The following is a 24,139-nucleotide window of genomic DNA, read 5'->3' on the forward strand; positions in this document are numbered from 1 at the left end:
GGGGAAGCATTTCTCCCTTCTAGCATGAAGGGATTTAGACTCAGGAGTCAGAGCTTGTCATCCGGGGTCACTGGTTCAATCCCAGCTGCTCAAAAGCACACATCAAAGTGTCCTTGGCCTAGATGCTTGCCTCAAATTGTTTCTTTGCACCAGGTATAAAGCGAGTGTGAGAACAGGCACCATATTAGTACAAGGAACACGTAGCATGTTTATACCAGCGGGAGAGAATAAATCATAAATCATCACTTGCTTTAATTATTGATTGCTTCATGGAACAATAAATATTACGTGGTTCTTTCTTTTTTACTTCTTCTTTCAAACGTCTTCATTATTTCATGTGTAAAAATGGCTAATGGATAACCATTATTTTTAATAACGGTTAATATAGTGTTTCTTCATCATCATCATCATCATCATAATAATCTTTTTATTAACTCTTTTCTTAGTTAATATATACAATATTACAAATATATTATCAAGTTAGCCTTGCTGTTAGCTGAAATTAGGTAACCTGGGTTGGCTTGTGAGGGATAGTTTTTAAAAGAATTAGCTAACTTCTTGGCTGAATACATTATTCTGATGATGTAAGAACAGCACCGACACCATATCAGATCGGCTGCAGATCATCTGCTTCCATCCTACCCTCCACCCCCAGCGTCAACCAACAACCCTCTGCACGTCCTCTTTCACTGCAGGCATGAATTTTCTCTGTGGTGCTGTTTTCCTCCGCCCTGGCACCTCCATACTCAGCATCCTTTGACCAATATATCCACTATCCCTCCTCATCCTCAACGTCCAAACTGTCCTAGCCTGAGCCGTCCCTTTGCTGTACTTATTGTCCATCCTGGTGACTCCCAACAAAAATCTTAGCATCTCCAAGTCTGCAACCTCCAGCTTGGCCTCCTGTCGTTCTAGGAAGCCGAGTCAGAGGCGGCAAGTTGAAGTAGAAATGTTCAGTTCTGCTAATGTACTCGACAGACAGGACGCAGAGAAAGAAATAAAAATAAAGCAAAGTGAACCGAACATTAATCATGTAACAAGGCCCGTTTAGGAAACAAAGTCCCATCATGGTAATGTAAATGTAACTGAAATCCGTAAACAGCGGTTTAATTATTATGAGTAATACCACTGAATGCAGAGGCACAATTTGGCTGCATGCCATTAAGCTCAAATTCCAGCACTATAAACAACGTCTGCAGGGTAATGCCATGTTTGTGTGAGTGTGTGTGTGGGCCACGTTCTGACCTGCTGCTGTGAGGATTGCTGACCAGCTCGGCTGTGGTGGGCGGGATGCTCAGATTGTCAGGGAAGCTGTCTTCGGGCGTAGAGCCCAGGTCGTGCTTGCCCTCCTCCCTTGCAATCTTGCCAGCAGCTTGAACAAACAAGACGCAGAAGATAAACAAACACCGCACGCCATTAGCGAAGAACATCTGTGTGGTGTAAATATATAAATAAACTCTTGGCGGAGTGTTCTTTGGTTACTGTGATAAAGTTTAAGGGTCTTGACAAATATTTTACAGCTAAGGTCACTCACAAAGCACATATGGAAAGCTACCAAAAACAATTACTTTATGCCAAAAGTTCTCCTTTGAGAAGATGGAGAATATTCATGTTTAATGAAGATTCAGGCTGCTTTCAGGCAACGAACCAAATTTTCTCTCACTTTTAGTCATCGGTGCTTAAAAGTCACCAGCTGCAAGCATGAGAGTCAAGCTAACTGCGTACTAAAGGGAACCGTGATATTTAAAAAATAAAATCTGTTAAATAATTGGGTGTTTTTTCATTTTCTATGTTTTTAAGCAGTTGCAGACTGTCACAACCTGCATGTACTGCTAACTGATAATGTGGTATCACAGTAGCCCAGTCGTGGACCAATCCAAATAATACCTATGAGCTCACACAGTGGGGTTGCTGTTTTAATGCATTCGTCAGACAGTATTAAAAATGGATTTTGATATTCGGCAACATCTTGTTATGAGGACTCGAGATTAGCTTTTTTCACCATCTTGACATTTTGAAATGGGATGTGATGGTCATTGGCTTATGATAGCTAGTGAGCATATACAGGATTCTCCCTCTTTCTGATACACAGGCCAACATTTACTAATTTGGACTTAATGTTTTATTCAGTACGACCCAAAATCTCATCAGGATCGTCACTTGAGGGCCATTTGCTCTGTGCAATGACAGGTACTGCCCCCCCTGCTGGCCATTAAAAATATTGTGGGTTTTAAGCACAGAAGCTATCTATGGCTACAACTGATGGGGTCATTACACCCGCCTCACTGGCCGCTTCATGCACCACCGATTACATCATCATGCACACATCCATTTCTGCCGGCCTTTACGGCACAGCTACCCACTGCAGTATTCTCCTGAATGATGAGGTGTCGCCACTCAGACAAAACTTCGGCATCAGCGCTGGTGTAGGAGTGCAAGTCAAACCCAGGGGCAAAGAAATTTCAGAGATTTTTCCACAAAGCGTCATCTTTTCAAGCTGTTGTAGCATCTCCCGCTGTATAATCTGTGAATCTCTGAGCTTCTGTACAGATAAATTATTAAAACGGTGGTAAAAAGTGACACTCATGTCTTCCACACAGTGGCACCAGGTTACAGCGACAGCAGATGTGACGGTGCACACTGCAAGGCCAGTATAACAGGGGCCTAAGGCAGTGAGTAGATCCTATTCTTATGAGGGTTACACTACATTTAAAGTAAGATGCAGCAGGTAAATACACAAGTAAAGTACAAGCACATTCGATGTTTAGGTTCTTGTTGTTTTAAGTATTTTTAAAGACATGATTCCAACTTCTGTTCTTCTAAGAAAGGGGAAAGAAAGAAACAGAATCAATCACATTCTTACCGGTAAAGATCCTCTCATCAAACATTCTGGAAAACAGAAAGAAACACAGGCTGTGAGCGACTCTGTTTAAAGACCACCTCAGCTCTCAGGACAAAACTCAAGTTGCAAAAAACTGCAGAAGTGGAACATTGTTAACGGCTGCTTTAGCACATTAGCTGCTCTTTAAACAATCAGTCAAACATAATCAAACATAACTGAGTCGTTCCTTTTGTGAGCCCCGAATTCCTCTGACTAAAATTAACTGTGGATTAACTGTGATATACTCCTGGATTGCTTCCCCTTCCTTCTGGCACATGCTGCCACTCTCTGCCTGCCAGTGAAGCGTTCTTCTCCTGCGTGATCATAATCTTAGGTCTTATTTACTTACAAACTCAAGAAACTACACTGTTGTTCTAAGGTCTTAATAGGGCAAAATATTACAGTTTAGACACCAGAAAGACATTTATGAGTATTTTTCATCATATCATGGTATTTGTATTTGTGTGACATCGTTGGCAAGGGGCTATTATTGATTCAAGACTGAATTTTGGTACAAACCGTAACTAGAGAAAAAAGGCTCATCAACATTTGTTCTGTTTATGGAAACTGTACTCCTGTTACACTGATAAGACCATTGCGACACTATCCATTTATTTTTTAGATCTTTTCTTGAGTCAGTTCTATTCCTTTGTGTCATAGTACGGTAACCCATCTTTGAAGAATCGGAACAAACTGATCCAAACTGAAACTGGTCAGGGAAGCTGATCGGTAAATCGCAGCTTAACCTTAAGTATCTGTATACCAGACAGGTGGACGACCGGCTCCATTTCAATAATGACTCCCACTCCTTATGTGGGGATTCGCAGCTTCTTTACTCTGGATGGACGCTAGTGGTCTCACAGGACAGAGACAACTTTGTCCCACCTGATATTAATAATCTGAATAAGCTAAAGAAAATTATGCACATACGTATCATTTATTTATTCATTTTTTAAATTTAGCTGATGTTGATGAAGTTGATGCTACAATATAAAAGGAGCACGAACGAGACGACGCGTGTCTTCAGTCCAAAACATTAGCAGTGAAGACAGTTTGGTCTTCACCACAGTGTTACGATTTTCATTTTCAACACGAGGAAGACACTTGATGAGATGAGAGAAGGCTCATCTACTGCCTCTAATTCTGTAAATAACCTTTTTTTAAGCCATCTTTCTTCTGATTGGCTGTCCACTTTGAAGAAAAACACAGAGCTGCCTTGATGACCATATAGACCAGCGGTCCCCAACCCCCGGGGCGGTCCGTGAGTTGTTTGGTACCGGGCCGCGAGAGTTGAGGCTCGGGTGTGAAATGTATGGTTTTCAGGGTCTTTTCCCGTGTTGTAGTTGTGTGTCTTACTTTGAAAGAAATATTTACGCGTTACCATAACGACCAGAGAGCATTAAGGGGCAGAGAGGAGGATGTTACTCTCAATGTTGTTGACGCACTTCAGGAGGACACTGCTAACGAAGTTACACAATTACACAGTGACTTTCTGTTTATTATTATATTTACAAAATACCACAGCTTTTCTCTTGGTCGTATCATTTTATTTTGTTGTATTTATCCGCGACACCTCAAAGGCCGGTCCGTGAAAATATTGTCTGACATTAAACTGGTCCGTGGTGCAACAAAAAGTTGGGGACCGCTGATATAGACCATATAAAAATGTGTATGACTACTATTTGTATTTAAAAAAAGACTTAATAATAGTTAATAACGACTACCTTATTCTCAGTAATGTCAGCAGTTTAGTGAGCCTGTTAACCTAAAACTGACGGGATTTTACATTTCTTATATTTTCAGCATCTTTTCACAAAGTGAAGCGTGAGACGAGTGAAACTCGGGTGGTTATTACACGGGACATCACCTGAGAATAATTAATAGCATGGCTGCAGAACTAAATGAGCACAACACTTCAGTTACAGTTAAGAGAGCCTACTGTTTGTATAAAAATGATCATAGACTGACAACAGAGAAGATGCCAAAAAAGCACATCGCTGCCTGCATCTGGAACATCTCTCACAGACAATGGGAATGTGATTTGATCTGAATTAATGACATTTTCAGTCTTTCCTAATTGTATTAAGGCTAATGAGCTGCCTGCAGGATTCGTTAAAAGATGTGTTATCTCAAACAAGGCATGGTGGCTCATTTAAATTAGCTCAAACAAATGGATGGAAGAGCAGCCATTAGCACAATGCGCTGGCAAGGGAAAGTCATTTGGGACATGAATGGAAATGGTTTACCACTCAGCGGGACGTAGTGTGCTGAAGGAAACAGACATTTAACAAACAGATGGTATAGGCTGGCGTGGCTGGTAGCTGCTTCTTAAAAAAATCTTTCCCAAATTAAAGTTTCTGTAGGGACGCCGTTCTGCAGTTTGGTGATAATTAAGCATCAAGTGGGTAAATCTGGATGGATCTCTGGTCAGTGAGTAAATTAGACGTTTGTAAAAAATATGCATCCAGGTGCTTCTTTGTTCTAACTACAACACTCTGACAGTGAGAGTACAAGAAATGATGTCATGCACTTTCACCACTTCTTGTCTTAAAGCATTTGTTACCGTTTGACTATAAAGCGGATTCCGTGGCGCTCATCCAGGATGCGTTTGAGCTTGGGGACTCCGTATGTGCACGGTCTCTTGAAGGGGATCTGGTCGGGGATGCCGATGATCTCCACGGCCCCTGGATCGCAGGCTATTTTGCGGTAGGGGACAGGCACCATGTGATCTAGACCCAATGCCTCAGCTGGGGGTAGAAAACAGAGAAAATTCTTAAATTTTAAATCTACAAAATATAGTTAACTCATTAGGACCAGCAACCTCCAGTGGGGTTATGGTGATGGACCTCGGGCACAGCTGATGATCAGAGTGATCGCAAATAGCTTGTCAATCAGGGGGATTTTTTTATAGCTCATTAATGCATTAAACCAATGCCATCACTATTAGTTAAATAGCATTAATTCATGTATGCAGACGACTAGATGACCAAAGCAACAACTAGTCCCTGCCAGTGCTTGCATTTCTTGGCCTGTTCGTTAAAATGGCACTTACTTTAGCCTGTTGTTAGGTGGTTGCTAGGCAATATGAGCGCTATAATATAATTATAATATGTGGTGTAAAATTCAGCTTTTGTGGATATAAATGGGATGTTGTGATGCTTTTTTTTTTAGGTCTTGTAGGTGGAATAAACAATAATTTTAGCCCATATCTATCTAGGTGGTTGCTAGGCAACCTGGTGGCGTCATAATATTTCATGCATAAGAGAAGCTTTGTGGATATAAACTAAACGTTATTCTTGTGAAATGTAAAAAATTTGCTTTTTTAATTGCATAAATATTAAAAAGACGTCGTGTTAGCTACATTGTTGCTACATAGTGCCTAGGTAATATAATTATGATTATAATATACATCATAATATCTGATATCTGAACCATCAGGAGCATCACGGTTGATTCAGACTTCTGCGGTGAATCTTTGTAGAGTTTACGACGTAACATACATACGTGGCCAACGTTGCCCAGCCACAAAAGAAATAAACAAAACTTCAGGACGTGCTTCTCCTGGGTTCCCTCTCTTTGTTGTGGTCATTTTTTCCCTACAGTGTTTCCACTTCTTTGTATATTCTCACACGCCCATTCCAATAATTTCAGCAATTTCCAGGAATCTGCTGATATTTATGAGTCCTTATATTTAAACTATAATTATCATTCCTTGTATTGAGACAATGATAATTATCCTCTCACTGATAAATTAAAAAACAGCAGAGAAAAAGTATCAATCAACCCTTTTGTGTACATGGACACAAATCCGTACATTTGAGAGCAAACTGATGAAAAATCCCATAAGGGTGGGAAATTTGCATCCAGAAACACGGATCATTAGACTGGAGGTGACATGACTAATTCTTAAACTGCCTTGATGAACCATGCAAATACACACAAGTTCATCTTCGTATCTCTGCTCTCTGTCAAATAAATCTCTCTCTGTGTGTGTGTGTGTGTGTGTGTCTAGGGCAGGCAACGCTGATCCATCATCTCAAGTCACGCAGATAAAAAGTTCTTGACTTGATTCCAAATGGTGAACTTTTGCATTTGGTAGCTTTTCTCTATTAAAGACAGCACGAGGATCCTGCAGCTGGTTTTCTTGCGAGCATCCTTACATGCTTTTAATGCATCATCGCTGCACACGTATTCACGTTGAGCTGTTTTTTTAGCCATTTGTGTAGTAAGAGGACTTCCTCACCGTATCTGCTGTTGAACAAGATCTGAACACACTCTCTCAGCGTGTTGATGTCTTCTGTTTCCCGAATGAACGCGTCCCATTTTTCTGTACGAAAACAGAGAGAAGGAAATGCGGTCCTTACATCAAAGTTTACTGCAGCTTTAGCCTCTCAAAGTGTTTTATCTGACTGTAGTGCTAAGGATCTGAAATTAATCTTTTCCATTTACTCAGCAACAACTTGGTAAATCAGTGCAATCTTCTTAAAGGATTATTCTCAATAGCTTAGCCCTTCTTGTTTAAGTTTTCGCACAGGTCAGCCTCAGTTCAGTAAACAGTGCTTGGCTACTGTACATATCAGCCTCCAAATCCCGGCAGGAACAATAATAACAGCATGCAAAGTCTCCTCTATGGTTGTAGATTTAAGTAAAATCCAAACCTGTCATGACCTATGGTGTAACAGGAATAATTTTAAGAGGACTTTGAACCTCGTTATTAATAAAATAAAATCTGAGTTGAGCTTTAAGCCTGAAAATGACACATCTGTGATCACCGTTTGATAAACTACGGCGTCGTCATGGTTTCCTAACGACCTCAAACACATCTTCAGTTCAGTGCTGGACAATGTACAGTTCTCATGTCTATATGTATTTATTAGGGGTGCAACATACTCGTATCGATATTGAACCGTTCGATACAGTGCTTTCGGTTCGGTACGCATATGTATCGAACAATACAACATTTGTAATTTATTTTATCAACTTTCCTTCTGACGATGCTGTCTGTGTTGAGCGCTCAGTGAATCTGCGTTCGACTACTCCGCCGACTACTCCTGCACTGTCAAGCGCAGATCCACTGAGCGCTCAACACAGACAGCATCGTCAGAAGGAAGAGCGCAGGGCAAGCTAGCGAGACAGAAGTTAAGCTCTCCTTGCAACATGGCAAATTGAACCTCCCCCACCCTCATTCAGATCTGGTGTTTGGAATTATTTTGGTTTTCATGTGACGTATGACCCTGAAGGTAAGCGAGTCATGGACTAAAGTAAAACAGTATGTTGGATGTGCCACGCAATGCTCAATTACATGGGTGGGAACTAGTGTGTTAGCACAGTTAGCTCGTTAACGTGTTGGCTGTCTAGCCCCACGCACGGGGCAATCAGGGGTAGCTCGTTAATGGAGATTTGCCGTGTTGTGGCGTTAACGTCATTTCAACGAGATTAACGCTGACAGCACTAGTGGGAACACAACGAATATGACTGCACATTTACTCTGACATCATCCTAGTGCAAAGACAAGTGGAAGCAGACAAAAACAACAAGCATGCATGATACAAACTTTACCTGAGTCATTTAGACAGCCGTTAGCACATGATTCTCCTTATGGGGACCTAATATGTTTAATATTGTGGCGAGCTCAGACAAGGTGGAGACGGAGGTGTCGTTTGGTCTTGCTTCCTGTGAGCTAGCCAGGGAGCACAGCCGTTTATTGACATCTGCAGAAGAACACTGCCGCTAGCTAACTGCTCAGCGCGGCAACCGCACAGCAACAACAACAACACACAGGGCGCCCTCTGACCCCGGAAGGACACACCGTCGCAGCGAGAGGGCGTCACCCGTCACTATGGCAACATAAACAAAACATAACTGTACAAACAGAACCCTGAACAGCCCTGACCCGCTACAATATGCTGCTGAGAATATAGCCCAGAAGAAGCGTATAGTATAGCTTTTATTTTGGAAAGAGCCATTTCTCTGTAATAAACTCTCTTTTCCAAAGATGAGTGATTCCTCAATCAGATACAGGGCTTGCAAAATCGCTAGCCCGACGTCCCGGGGCTAGCGATTTTTCCAGTCGGGCTACCAAAATCTATCTCTGCCCTGCCCGTCGGGCTATTGTAGGAAGGAAAAATATATTATGGCGAGCTCAGACAAGGAGGAGACGGAGGTATCGTTTGGTCTTGCTTCCCGTGAGCTAGCCAGGGAGCACAGCCGTTTATTGACATCTGTAGAAGAACACTGCCGCTAGCTAACTGCTCAGCGCGGCAACCGCACAGCAACAACAACAACACACAGGGCGCCGTCGCAGCGAGAGGGCGTCACCCGTCACTATGGCAACATACACAAAACATAACTGTACAAACAGAACCCCGAACAGCCCTGACCCGCTACATAGCCCCCACCTAAGGGGTCAGTCGTCCCCGACGACCCCATTACCCCACACAAAGTCCTGCAAATGTCCAGGTGCCTTAACTGGCGTGGTAGGCATGACTGCTCGCGGTTGGGGGCTCGGCGTGTGGGTCGACAGAGGTAGCCAATGAAGCATTGCCCTAGCATCTGTCGCGACGGGCCGCCGCCGCGGTGCGCTCGCGCCATCGGGACCAGTCGGGGGACTTACATGGCCACTCCCATCCTCTCTCTTCCATCGCCAGTTTCCCAAGCGGGGAATGTTCTCCTCTACAGCTTGCTCCAGCCTCTGAATGTCTCTCTCCATTACGGCGAGGGTGAGCTATCCCACTTCTGACACCAATGTGGCGAGCTCAGACAAGGAGGAGACGGAGGTATCGTTTGGTCTTGCTTCCCGTGAGCTAGCCAGGGAGCACAGCCGTTTATTGACATCTGCAGAAGAACACTGCCGCTAGCTAACTGCTCAGCGCGGCAACCGCACAGCAACAACAGCACACAGGGCGCCCTCTGACCCCGGAAGGACACACTGTCGCAGCGAGAGGGCGTCACCCGTCACCATGGCAACATACACAAAACATAACTGTACAAACAGAACCCCGAACAGCCCTGACCCGCTACAATATGTCAATGCTTTTGCATTCTTTCGGAAATGTAGCTGGGTAATTATGTCATTGGCATCGGTGAGCCACTGTCAATATGGCGCTGCCAATATGGCGCTGCCGATTTCAATATGACATATTGAAATCGCGTTTGAATTTGCGCATGTTTTTTTGCTTTCACTTTGCAATCGCACGAACTGTGTATAGAGAGCGACAGCACTGATTGGTGAGTGATGATAATTTGCGCACCAATTCCTCTGACGGGCCTGCACATAAGTGGTCCGCAGGTGCGCATTCGCTGTCAAAAAAAAACAAAAAAACAAAACGCGCACAAGATATGAAGTTGCAACGCGTGTTTGCATACATAAGATTTTCTGGAGGAGGACAGACATTTGTTTAGAACTCTTAAAGATGTCGAAGAAGCTCCTTTAAGCAATTACTTTGGTGTTCCTCCACCTCCAAACAAATGTCAGAAGGAGTCCGAACCACAAAAGAAGCGCGTATTCTCGGAAAAGTGGTTGCAAATGATGAACGCACAGAGATGTGGTGCGGAATGTGCCGTGAAAATCCCACTCTAGTGGACAAAAACACTGCCTTTTATATGGACGCAAACGCGCGTTGCAACTTTTGACAGCGAATGCGCACATGCGGACCACTTATGTGCACCCGTGTAAATAACATAATGTTCTGCCGGGTGTGTTGTTGGTTTTCTCTCGATTTCTGAGTCGACAAGCGCCTTTGTTACTGGGACCAGTCATTTTAAGAAAGGCCCCCATTAGAACCCATGAGAAATGCAAGAAATGCATTATTGCTCAGTCTGCAATATCTTTCCCAGAACAAACACCAATTGCAAATAACATACTAAAAATAAACCTGAAAAAATCAGTTTAGAACAGCGTACTATGTTGCAAAGAGTGAACTACCACTGGCACAATGTAGCAGTCTTTGCAAACTTCAAAAAGCAAATGGCCTCGATCTTGGTTCCACTTGCCTCTTACCTGTGACTTCAGTGCAAATTTCAAATTCAGGATCTGACACAGACTGATTCATGTCCTACACAGTTCTTACAAGTGCATAGAAATTTCTGTTCAATTAGAACCAAGTATTTGAGTTGATGATTGTAATTTTTATACAATGTTGTAATTTGTGTTTCAACAATTTTTTGATTAATGTTTTGTTTCCTAAAGTATAATATTGTAAAGGAAACAAAACATCAATCAAAAAATTGCTCTCTTTTTTATTCGGGCTACTTAAATTTATTTTGGGCTACCAAAAACTGAAGAGTCCCTGCCCGAAGGGCTACCAGGGATTTTGAAATTTTGAGAGCCCTGAGATATATTTATTTTTTTAATTACTTTTGTCTCAGCAACATTAAATTTAAAAACTGTACTTTTGAGTTAAAATATATATTTATAATTTTAATAAATGACAAATTAAAAAGGCATGAACATTTTTTTTGTATCGAAAAAATATCGAACCGTGACACCAAAGTATCGAACCAAACCGAACCGTGAATTTTGTGTATCGTTGCACCCCTAGTATTTATATAATCGCTGAGAATAAGTTAAGAAACTGGAAAATGGAAGAAAAAGCTCTTTAATCAACTCATCCGATGAATCTGTAAAACCCATTACTGCTATTACGCTGCAGCCACAAAAAAAGGAGCTTTGATGCTAAGAACTAGTTGTGATATAATATGAGGGAAGCGCAGTGACAGCCTTTTATCCAAATTTGAAGCCTTAATGAGAGGAAATATAAGGGTAATATTGTGACTATGTGTATAGCTGAAATATTTCACATGAGCTTTAAATCCTTCTGTTTAGCTGTCAAGTACAAAATAGCATCAATGAAGAAATCTCAAACCCATCAGCACTAGCAATTACCACAGCCATTTAAAATGAAGCCAAATGCCTATATCGTCTCGGTAATTCAAACGTACCTGATTTTTCATGCACGATGGAGAAGAGTAGCCTCTTTGAGATGTGGATGCCAGTAGGGCTCTGACCCTGCTCACCAGGTAGCCTTGTGGTCTCATCTAAAAATGCAAAAATAAACACATTTCAGGCAGAAATGTTAACTTGTCATGCTTATATTCACTGCCAAGATGCACATAACCAGTGATACCCCTCAGCCTCCTAATAGATACACTTATAGTGAGATCTTTCTCAAATTAGTCTCAGAAAACCTGACCTTGACCTTGAAGTCAAGGTCACCAATATTTGAACTTGTCTTAATTTTTTGGGTGTACATGTTGCCTGCACACATGACTAACATGACTGAGAGTAAAACCTAAACTGTGTTTTGTAATATTTGTCTACATTTATGAGAAAACTACTGACATTTCAAACCTAAGTGAACATACTGAATACCGAGGGCTATGAATGAAATGATTCCTCTAAGATGCGAGTATAACAAGGAAAAGTAGTGCTCGAGTGAAATACCAAACGGCAATGGTCTTTAACTGCAGATCTAACACTTCTATTCAGACCTGAGGCACAGGAGAAAATACTTACCTAGAGCTTTTACTGTGTATTGTTAACATTAGGATCATCATCACGAATGCTCTGTGGATCTTACTTTTAAACTACATTCATATAATAGCTCTTACTCTCTTACTCTAATTCAAGTTTTCACAGACATCTTTCACAAAACATCTGTTAAAAACACGGCTATAAATCACACCAGCACCATTTCAGAAGCAAGAAAAGTGCTTATTCTGCATGTGGCATCTTTTATTTTTGTAAATGAACCACAGTCTCTTCCTTTCTTACTCTGTGCCCTCCTCATCTGCACTGTTTGAGGTAATGTCCGTAAAAGAAAACAAAGACCTATAGGTGCTTTCTTTAGTGATGCAAAGATCAGAAAACAGCTGCGTTCAGTAGGTTGGAAGCCAGCACTGTCTCCAGTTGCTGCTTCCAACTAGCAGGCACGGCCAGCAACACGTCCCCCCCTAGCTGGATATACTATTAACCCCGAGACTCTGACATAACAACTCACCTCGCCCCTATTCCATTGCTGAAATCCACCTTTACACATGTTGTATGTTAGCTTACCAGCGTTAGCACTGTCTTTCACAGATGTGCTCTTCTCTGACCCAGGTGTCCAGTTGGCCAGCCTGTCCTTGCCCAGGTTGAGGAGAGACATGGGTTTGAAATCCAGCTTGCCGTCTGGGTGGGGTTTGGAGGACATGGGCATGCCGTACAGGAAGTTTGACAGAACAGAGTTGCTGGAAGTGGCGGGACTTGACGACGTGACTGCTTGCGCGGTCGTCTTCGCTGGGCCGTGGCTGCTTTGCGTCATGACCGCAGTGGAAGCGTTGTGATTGACATCAGTGCTAGACTTGGTTTCTCGAGACAAATCTTCCGGTTGCCTGTTCACAAAGACAACAACAAAATCAAAAAGGGAAATAACTTGTAGGGCTACAAACATGAGACTATTATGTTATGATTTGCTGTCTGATTGGTTAGAACATCCTTGATACAAAAAGAATTAAATAATAGGCATTTAATAACATCATTTGGTCTCTTTACTTGCTGCCTCCAGCCCTTTGCTTTTCAAACAGGCCCAAAACTCCAATTAAATTCTGCACAGTCTCACAGTGCTGCATGTTCATATTCAGCTTCATTATACAGTAGTAGAGAGAGGAAATTCCCCAATTTGTTTTGGGCAAACATGTGACAGTTAGCTTTATTACACACAGAACAGAGTCTGAAACAACTGTCATGTTGCAAATTTTAATACGTCCTAACAAAATCATTTTTTGCAGCTGCTTGATCAAATAAAGTCTTAATGAATAAATGAGACTGAGCTAAAAAAGAATGTGGTCCTCAGTCTTGTGACTGCTGATCCTGGCATGCTCCAGCACCAGTGCTTCTTCTTCCACAAACACTCACAAACCACGAGTGAAATCATTTCTGCCGTTTTGACTTTCCAAGTTTTTAAAAAATCCTTTCTCGTGGCGCAATAAATGCTGTGCAGAGTTTTGGTGTCTGTTAAGCCTTTAAATTAATGGATCTATTACTCAAAGTGGATTTCTTGGATTATACAGTGTTTGATTAATAACACAGCCACTTTCATTATTGTAATACAGCACTGTTCTCAGTCTGAACTCTTGCCAAGTACTTTAGCTGATATTCAGAGTTCATACTACCCTGTTACAGAGTGCTACAGAGCAACTGTTGTCATGGGGACAGGTATCCAGCTCAGCGGAGATTACTGTAGAGCTGGCTACACAGTTCAACACGCCCACTAACAGGGCAGGGGCACAAATCATTGCTTTCATGCCACATAAATATGTGCTAAGCAGTGAATTCAGGGAAAAAGAGCATCAGATTAAGCCTCTGTGGAGTTACAGGGCCTGTGTTCAAACAGTCCACTTGTTTACCCACCCACTATACAGCATTTGCAATATAAGCTGTTCACTGGGGAGCAAGCGCTGACAGCTGTTTTAGTGAAACATGAACAGTTTATGCAACTTATTTCTGCCTGATATATATATATATATATATATATATATATTCCATCATTTTCATCGATGTCTGGTAGGATGTAACACGCTACTACTGCTGTTAGTGGACCACGACAAAACAGCAAAAACAGAAGTATGCACTACAAAGTATTAGCTGGCAAAACATGAGAAAAACATGCAAACAGGAGAAACATGCAAAGCTAAAGACGACTGCAGCGGTCAGGACTGTGTGGATCTCCTCTAAATAATATGTACAAACTGCACTTGTAAAGCTCACAAGTCTGCCACAACTATGCACAGTCATTTGAGAGCAGTTTTGGGTTGAGAGCAGTCTTTAAAGACTGGCCGAACAGCCACCACCACCAAATTCAATATTCTGTCTACTTGAAAGACGCGTCTCTAATATATTTCAGACACTGCTAACAATTATGTGCCTGCTATCGTTAATTATTTATGTGGCTGAAACCAAAAGCAGAACATCTGCACCACATCTAAGGCTAAGGACAAAACAGCATAGCTGTTTTTGGATAAGCACATGTTGTAGTTTACATGCATCTCTCCAAATGACAAAAATCTGTGTACATTTAACTTTATTTAGAACATATTTCAGCTGGACTTTATCCAGCTACACAAGCATAGCGACAATTAGAGCCGTATTTGTGCTATGTGCAACATTTTGTCACCCATGAAAAGCAATGAAACACATTAAAATATCATTTTTTAGAAGCAGCTGACCAAGTAGATTAAAGGTAGACTACTAAAACACGCATTAAATGTTTCTTTTTTGTAGCCATTTAATTTTTTATTCTGTTTGATTGCTATAGAAAGGCCAGTCAAGCTGCTGTTCTTGTTTATGATATTCAGCAGTCTCTCGTCCCTTGGTCGGACATCCACACCAACTGGAGTGGAGCTGGTGATGATAGTGCTTCTGCTCTGTAGAGCCACTCTCAGCTTGAGGATCATTCAAAGCTGATGTCGCTACGTAGAGCTGGAAGAATGAGCACCAACTGCACGCTACAGTCCGACACGGTGGACATGGAGACTTACTGGTGAGGCAGCTGATTATAGCTCCATATTTATTCTTCTTTATAAACTCCAACATGCGTGCACCTCCATTTACTAAGTTTGTACACAAATACAATCAATTTACGTGGAAATACTGGATGTATCTTTTAAAACTCTATCTACGACGGATGCACCAAAGTCTGTTCACTTCCAATTAAAAACTGCACAAGAAAACATATCAGGGCAACTAACACAAGTTCATCTTCACGTTGGAGTTATCAGAAATGCAACAACTGCTTTCAGAATGCGATCCAACCATTCACAGTCTCTCACTTTGCAGACTCACCTTTTCACGGTGAAGTGGATGCGATGGCTCTGCTCCAGGATCTTCATCAGTGTCTTGGTGTCATACTCAGAGGGCTTCTTCAGGGCGACTCCCTCAGGCAAACCATGAGCCACCACGCAGCCGGGGTCCTTCTGGATCCACTCATAAGGCACAGGGACCAGGCTGCTCTTTCCCACAGCCTCACCTGCATACCGCATGACGCACTGAGTTTTGCTACCTGACTTCCAAGAAACTATATAAAAGTGGCTCCCTATGCTCCAAACATGGATTGCTTCGGCACTGCTTTATGAAAAAATCTGGTTTAAAAAAGGGACTACTCACTGTAGAGCACAGTGAAGACCTCCTCCACCATCTTCCTCAGAACAAAGATGTTGGACTGGGCATCTGATGGAGCTCTCGGTTTCCCATGTTCAGCATCCTTACTCAGTTTGCTGAGATCGCCCTCCTGGTCTTTGGTATGGGAATTTGCTGCAGTCAGATTTTGCAGGCATGGCACCCCTGACCCCAAATAAAAGAGAAATGACTTTAAAAATGTCCAAATGAGCTACAGTATGATTTAGGATTAAGTAAACTCTTTACCCCAACAAAGTCATTCATTTGTCTTTGAAGGTTAAAAACAAAACAAAACAAAAAACAAATGACTGAGAGTCTGGTTCCTAAAACTAATGACTATGTCACCTTTTGAAAAATAGTGTCATATAAAACGAATGACTTGTTTTTCCAACAATGTGCCTAGATGAATGAAAATAATCTCCAATAAAGCGGGGAACATTAAGCCGTTCAGTTTGAGTCTTAAATAAATCAAAGCAAAGTTGAGCCAATGTTCTCAGTAACAGATGCCTGATGAAAATTAAACTTGATGAACTGGTGTTACGGGCATAGACAGTATGAAAGAAGGACGGGGCTAGCGTGACATCACCCAGTGGGCTCTGATGTCCTGTTGTGAAGCCTGTAGCGTTTTTAGCAGTCGCCATCTTGACAAGACAGGGATAGATCTGACCACGAAAGCATTCAAATATTCAGTTTAATATTCAGTATGTGCCAAATCACAACACAAATCACCTCGAGGTGCTTTATGTTGTCAGGTAAAGACCCTACATTAATAAAAAGAAACCCCCAACAATCATACAATATGAGCAGTGGGCGACAGTGAGAAGGAAAAACTGCTTTTCAATAGGAAGAAACCTTCCACAGAACGTGGCTCAGCCAAAGGCAGCTGTCCACTGCTTGACTTTTCAGACCCGGACTCTACGTCCATCTTTTAAACTGTCCATGGTTACGGGGGAGGATATACTGCGAACTGAGTGTATTATCTGTTGCTTCACCTTACCTCTCAAGTAAGGTGAACAAAGGGGGCTAAATGGACCAATGCCAACTTCTAAAATATATTCAACTTACAACCTTGGATGCTAGCATAGCTAATGGAAATGAGAGTAAAATAAAGGAGTAAGAGACACGAAGAGACACAAAATCAACAATAAATATACACAAAAAACCAAATAGAACAAAAAAACAAGATAATATTGGTCTTCCAGCCAAAAAATATGACAATAATATATGTCTGTGGGTTAGGGTCTCTTGGGTCACATGAATCTTGTGCTGGCTAAGTGAAAAGTTGGATTTTTAAAAAACATTATTTGTAGCATCGGCACAAAAGGAAGTGATAAATTATAGCAAAAAAACAAAACAAACAAAGTATCGTTTACTGGCCAAATTGCTGTTGTAAACAACCTGTGGTGCGAGTCAGAACTGTTATGAAAGTGTTTGTTCGCTCCATTACTTTGCTCAGTTCTAATAGAAAAATGGAATATTAATTTATCTCCTCCTCCTACAAATGCACGGTGGGTTTTTAAAAGGAGTGCTATAAAGTACTGTCAGTAAATTTGTAAACATAATTCATCAAATGGCTTTGCTAAATAAGATATGATGAGACACTTTGCTGATGTATTGTTATTTGGGATAAAAAGGGGGGGAAATGTGGCTCTGCATCTGCTTTGGTGATTTATTTCATGGCGACATCATTTGATGTTGAGGTAAGCTGCCGTGATTATTAAAGCTCAGATAACCTGCATCTGTGCAAGCACAAAACGAAGATTTCTTCGGGGACACAAGTGACACAAGCGTATTTTAAGTAACGACCTCACAGCTGCGGCTGTAATGAGAGTGATCGATGTTCTACTAAGACTGAATGAATTATGGGAAACGATGTTCAGAGCGGTGCTTACGGCAAAACTTGTAGAAGTCTGTTTGGATTTCCCTCCTGGAGTTGAGGAACACTCTCCCCTTTTCTGTGCCGACGGCGATCACGCTGTCCTCGTGCACGGTGACGCACGCCACCTCGGCGTTTAGTTTAGACATCGCCATGCACTGCAAAACAAGGAAGCTTTTAGGTTTACAAAGGACCGAAACACTTTGTAAACTGATGGCTTAAACAAACAAAATGAAAATGTCAGTGACGACTTCCAGTTGTGGTGAAGAACTTCACGTACACTTCCATGTTGGGCATGAATCTTTGTAATTTTTGGCTTTTAAGGGTTTCCTTGAACTGTTCTTTATTCAGAGTACAATAATTGTACAACATGCATCTCTAATGACATTCAAAAACAAGAACTGAGTTGTTTCCTTTTTTAGATTTTCTCTAATCCACATGTGGTCTAAAGGACACATAGAGGCTCAAATTACACAAACACACGTCCTTACAAGTTGTACTTTGACCAGATGCTTTTGGTTCCAGTCAGTAAGCTTCTGGCATAATTCTGGCTGGATATTTGACCGGGTCAGGTTCCTGGCACATGAATGGCTTTTAAGCATACTCTTCTAATTTGAAATAAGGTTGAGGTCGGGCCTTTGGGAAGCCCATTTCAAAAGCCGAATCTTAAGCCAGCTTCAATGCGAGTTTGGGATCATTGTCCTGTTGGAACACCCAGTTGTGTCTAAGTTTTAACCATCTGGCTGTTGATTTGAGGTTAGGTTATAGAATTTGGAAGCACTCTGCCTCATTCATTCATTATTCATTATTCCATCCACTACCACTGGCAGCAAAACAGCCCCAGAGCATGATTCTACCACCTCCATACTTGACACCGACCTTCCTTAAGTTTGAAAGCCTAACCTTTGGTCCTCCAACTATAACTCTTGTACTGCAACCAAATAGCTAAATTATTGTCTCGTATGACCATAAAACTTCTCCAGAGGGGATTTGGCTCGTCCACGTTTGCAGCTGCAAATTTCAGTTGACCCTGAAGTTGTCGAATTTGGAGTGTAAAAGTGTACGACTACTTCTGATCAAAACTGTAAGAGTCAACGCATGGCGGTTTGTTTATTAGCCAAAATGAATCCAAGAATAAACGCAGGACTTCTGTAAGTGTACAACACGCCTGGTGACCCCCCCCCCCCCCCCCCCCCAAACTATATACACAGTTAAATTAGACCAATGAAGTTACTTAATTTGCAGAGACAAGGACTTTGCTGTTTCTCATAAGCTTGCATTTCTTAGTATGGAGCAAGACTTCCTCCATTTGAGTTATTATAGGAATCATTTACTGGCTTTTACTTGAAACACATTAACAAAAATTATTAACAATCTTGATATTACTAGAAGAACTGCGTCCTTATTTTCTTGGAATTAAGCAAAATACACTATTCCTCCCTTATATTCAATGCATGCTCACATAAACAGAAAAAGTAAAAACTATAGTAACACTTTTAAGGTGGATTTCATGAAATGTTTAGGAAAAAAAATGTCATTTTGGCCCCACATGTCAAAATCTCCAACAGGAAATGACGCTGTATGACCCTTGATTATGAACGTACCACTGAGTCGAGGGCAGACACCAGGCTGGTGAGGATCTCCTGTCTGGCTGACACCAGCGGGACCTGTGGCTCGCCGCGGGAGTTCGTCCTGATGCCGTCGCATGCCAGCTTCCTGATCTGAGCCATGCCTCTGCGGGGACCGGATGAACACAGTTTAGACAGGCAGCCACAGAGCGACACAGACAAACCCTGCATGTGTCTGAGGATGCATTCCTGTACACATGCTGCAGTGACCTGCATTCAAAGCAGGTTCTGCTGACATCATGTGGTTTGACTTTAAGCAAATACAAGCTTATATTCAGAACGCTGAGCTCTGAAAGGTGAATAATTAATTCAGAAGGGAGGGAGGGTTTCCTTCACCTGTTTCACACAAATACGAGTCTACAGGCCTCATTAGGCTGGACTGGGACTTTTAAAGTGATTGCTGAGCAGATATATTTACCATCTTTAATGTGCCAGCATGCTAACATTATCACAAAACAAAAAGCAGAAGAGAAACTTACTGGAAACCGCTTTAACTGATGTATAGAAGCAGGAACACACCTTAGACGCTTCTTTTCCTGTTATATGCCTATAAATGGATTCCTGCCATGCACGCCTGTTTGTTCTCATTCTCCATGCCCCATCCACCCACCCCTCTACTTTCTTTCTAATATCACCTCTCTTAGGGGCCCCAGGGGGGGTCTACAGAGCAAAGAAGCAATCGTAGATCCATGCCAAAGTCATCATGCTGCTCCACCGTTCCCATCTGCCAGATGCAACTTGCACAATTCAGCTTCACTAAAGGAGTATGAACTTCAGAGGGGGGGGAATCGGGATTCATCCTCTGTGGAACATGAGTGCCAGGAGAATTATCCTGGTTACAGATTTTCCAAATTGTCCAACTGAGTGCCTCCAAGCTTATTAAATCCTTTTCAATACTGGTTTCATGTGCACTACAAGATAATGACGTAAATTCACAGCATGGGAGCTTTGGCACACCTGAGTCACCTGCAAATCTTTTGTTTGTACATTGTGTTTAGGCACAGAGACTTAAAAAAAACAGTCGTGCTGACATTGAAAAACCTGTTTAGGACTACTCTTTTTAAAAAAAGAGACCAGAGTAAGTGAACTGAGAAAGACTCAAACCCACAAACTGAACTGACAGTGGCACCGATATCAATCAAATCCATTCAATCCATTCTGTTAATACAGCATAGTGAGTACAGCCTCAATTCTTAACCTCATGAACTCCAGAAGACGTTACAATGAGAGTCTGCTGCATGTTGATATGAGTGCAAGAAATTAATTCTGCATACGTCTCAACTGAATGCAAGAAAATTACAATGAAGTCATCACTGTCAAGACATTTTTTCATCCTCTGTTAAATCAAACACGTAATTTGTGGATATTTGTATTATTTAAAATGTTTTTCATATGAGCCACGGTTCACCGTAATTAAATTATTAGAAGTAGAAAACCTATTATGTGAAAAAAGCAGATACATTTCGGGTGTCATAACTCACAGGCCAGTTCCTGTTTAATTCCTGATTGAAAACACCACAACGCTGCGTACAACCATACACTCTGTCACTGGGACCTTAAACTTTTCTCCTTAACAGATCTTGGGTGTTAAAAAAAAAGAGGTACTGGTTACAGATTATTAAAACGAGTCCTTATGTTTCCAAAATAACTGCATCAGCATTGTATCGTATGAGTAGCTAAATCAACTAAGGAAGGCATAGAAAAAACGGGCCATGTAAATAAAAAAAGCAAAGCTGCAAACAGACAGGAAGTGTTAAAGAAAAGCTGCTCGGCTAAAGCCAGGCACTATGTTCTCATGGCAACTGAAACCCGTCTCCTTGGAAACTAATCTCGGGGCATTTGAACAATGCAGCTCTGGCCTTTAATCTCTCCAGACACTGGGAACCATTATACTAGCCTCTGGCAAGCCCAAACCACTGACTCAATAGAGAGAGAGGACACAGAGGCAGAGAGACAGACAAGAGGCAGAGGGAGGAAGAGGAGGGTGGGTGTGGTGGGGTTCAGCTGCACCAGTTTGAACGTGCCAAGTCTATTGGCCATCTAAATCTGCATCCCCTGAGGCCACAGCAAACATTACCCCCTCCCTCCCTCCTAAATTATTATGGCCTGGAAATAGATGGCCTCTTTCCCTCGCATATTTAAAAGGCAAAGGAAGCAGAGAGAGAGGGACAAACGGTGGGGATAAGCAGAGGCTCGGGATAATGCCATGTCAATTGCTTTGCGAGAGGAAGCTCAAGCATAATGTCACAGTGCTGTTATGGTTCTCGGTGACTATTGAAGAGTTCAACATGGAACGGCTTTCATAAATAAAGCATTGCTCAAAATCAATGAGTCTATTATGATCCCGAAAGAAAAGGAAAGCCAAGATTATTTATTGCAAATCCAGCTGTTGATGGAGAATGAGGTGAACTTTGCAGGCATGCGGGGACTATTCACTATGATTTCATCCAGACAGTCACTTTTACAAAAAGCTCAATTATACTCTAAGCCTGCAAAAAGAGGCTTACGATCGTTGTTAGTATAAGCAACAGTCATGCAGTTTATCTAACATAACAGGGGTTTTTCCTGAAGGTAAAGAAACTATGCCGCCCACCAGAAAGGGGTTGTCCTTGGACTGTGCCCAAGCTGTGCCCAGCTTGCTCAAAGTAACAGGAAAATGTGGAGATTTCTTTAAAGTAAGGCTACACTGACTCTTTGTGTTAACCATCTATGGACCAGTTGTACTAAGGTCCAAAATCATCCTGGACTAGGGCTGCCACGATTAGTCGACTATCAAAATCGTCGACGACTGATTTAATAGTCGACGCGTCGTTTGAAGCTTTGTAAGATCACAAAAGACGCAGAAGTAGCAGGATTTAAGAGTGTAATAACGAACTGAAACAGAAGATGGCAGCACTGCATGTACAAGGATGCCAGCTGCCGTTAAACCCCGAAGAAGAAGAAGATGTGTCCCAGAATTCATAGCGCAGCCCAGCTCAGTTTCCGACAATGGCAGCCGCTAGTTCGTTTTAATATTACTCTTATTATTCTTTCTGGGTCACAAAATAAATGTTTAACATATATTCAGGCGAGAATGTAGCTGTGTAAACCTCAAATATCTGCTCAGTTTATCAAGACACCACATATTTTCAAAAGCGCTCTGACGTGTTCGGAGACGTCTGTTACCCACCAGCTCGATAGCTAGCCGGGGTTCAAGACTCACTAGAGCCGTGAGAACACCGGACTCCGAGCAAATCGTTTTCAAACCCACCGCCGTCTTTCGCTACTCAGGTTAAACATATATAAGTCACTTGGATAACTTAAAAATGTTATTGTTTGGCTTTTTTTAGTATTTTATTTGTTCCTGAGTAAATCGGTTTGGCTGAGATTAAAGTTAGTTTTTACACAGCTGAATAAACCTCAAGCAGACAGCTGATTATCAGAAGTGTGAGATGCTCGAGAATATACTCCGGTGTCCTGTTTTATTTTAGATAGCAAAGAGTTTATTAAACTTCACTGAAACAATCTGCAAATTTCATTAAAATTTAATAAACTATCATCTTGTCTTTATTTTTAGTTAGCACAAACCTTAAACACTTAAAGCTGTAAGCTAATGATAGTTATATAAGAGCAGATGCTGCTGGTGCAATAAGCTGTACATTTTACGTCCAATGGATGATGATCTGATTAGTCGACTAATCGCAAAAATAATCGGTGACTAGTCGACTATCAAAATAATCGTTTGTGGCAGCCCTATCCTGGACAGAACAATTTTGAGCCATTGATAAAGGTCCTGCCTGCTAGGGCTGCTCAATTATAGCAAAACTCTTAATGACATTCATTTTTCTCCAGTACTGACAATATGGTTATTTAATACAAATGTTCACATAAACTGGAAAAATGGTGGATTTACTCAATTTAAAAAAGGAAGAAAGATAAAACTCTTTTTATTAAGTGAGTTTTCAGTAACTCTGATTGCAGCTCAAATGAATAAACTAAATGAATGAATGTGACCTGAATTAAAGCAGCCACAGCCTGGCAACGAGCAAATGGGAACTACATGAAAGAGCAAAAATGAAGGAAAAGAACATGCTGCATGGGAAAACGCACAAATTAAAGAAAAACTTTATTTTTATAAATAAACCACAATTGACTTTTAAATGAAAATTCAATTCCATTAATTCGCCTATAACATAATCAGTAACCCGATATGACACAAAAGACATACGACTTTCTCTCTATCTGGTTATGATCTAGTCAACTTGCAGTGTTTCGAATGCGTGTTAAGATTCTCTGCAAACTGCCTGAGCATCATCATCAGCAAGTGGTAAATGAATATAATGAATTCAGCTTAACGCAAAACCAAAACTCAGTCTGAGTGCTAAGCTGTTGATTGACACAAGACATTTTTATGATCACATGAAACAAAAAACTCAGCGTAGCTATTATACCTCAAGTCTTAATGTTTTACTTTCTACAAACAGGGCGAAACGTAGCCACATCAAGTCAAAACCCCTTATTTTCTGTAATATACAGTGCTGTTGTTGTACTATAATGGATGCTTATATTAAACATAACCTAAGTTCAAACAATGAAGTCAGCATATGTACAAGTAATCCCTG

The 24,139-nt window shown here is 41.5% G+C and overlaps 1 protein-coding gene across 6 annotated transcripts in view; it reads right to left on the bottom strand.

The window, feature by feature from the left end:
* Nucleotides 1–24,139, bottom strand: part of gtf2ird1 (GTF2I repeat domain containing 1) — a 44,230-nt gene that overhangs the window by 16,746 nt on the left and 3,345 nt on the right. For all 6 annotated transcript variants that reach the window (XR_005695929.1, XR_005695928.1, XM_040032506.1 and 3 more), the window contains exons 2-11: nucleotides 19,515–19,644; nucleotides 17,927–18,068; nucleotides 16,023–16,199; nucleotides 15,702–15,885; nucleotides 12,936–13,252; nucleotides 11,822–11,917; nucleotides 7,125–7,208; nucleotides 5,445–5,628; nucleotides 2,864–2,889; nucleotides 1,246–1,372 (exon numbers count right to left, since the gene is read on the bottom strand). Coding sequence is in view for 4 of the 6 variants with exons in the window: in XM_040032506.1 (XP_039888440.1) it covers nucleotides 1,246–1,372; nucleotides 2,864–2,889; nucleotides 5,445–5,628; nucleotides 7,125–7,208; nucleotides 11,822–11,917; nucleotides 12,936–13,252; nucleotides 15,702–15,885; nucleotides 16,023–16,199; nucleotides 17,927–18,068; nucleotides 19,515–19,640 (1,463 nt within the window). In the remaining 2 variants the exon portion in view is untranslated. The remainder of the gene's footprint in view (nucleotides 1–1,245; nucleotides 1,373–2,863; nucleotides 2,890–5,444; nucleotides 5,629–7,124; nucleotides 7,209–11,821; nucleotides 11,918–12,935; nucleotides 13,253–15,701; nucleotides 15,886–16,022; nucleotides 16,200–17,926; nucleotides 18,069–19,514; nucleotides 19,645–24,139) is intronic.

The sequence above is a fragment of the Simochromis diagramma genome, unplaced genomic scaffold (genome assembly GCF_900408965.1).
Source record: "Simochromis diagramma unplaced genomic scaffold, fSimDia1.1 OVJJ01000216.1, whole genome shotgun sequence".
Taxonomy (NCBI): Eukaryota; Metazoa; Chordata; class Actinopteri; order Cichliformes; family Cichlidae; genus Simochromis; species Simochromis diagramma.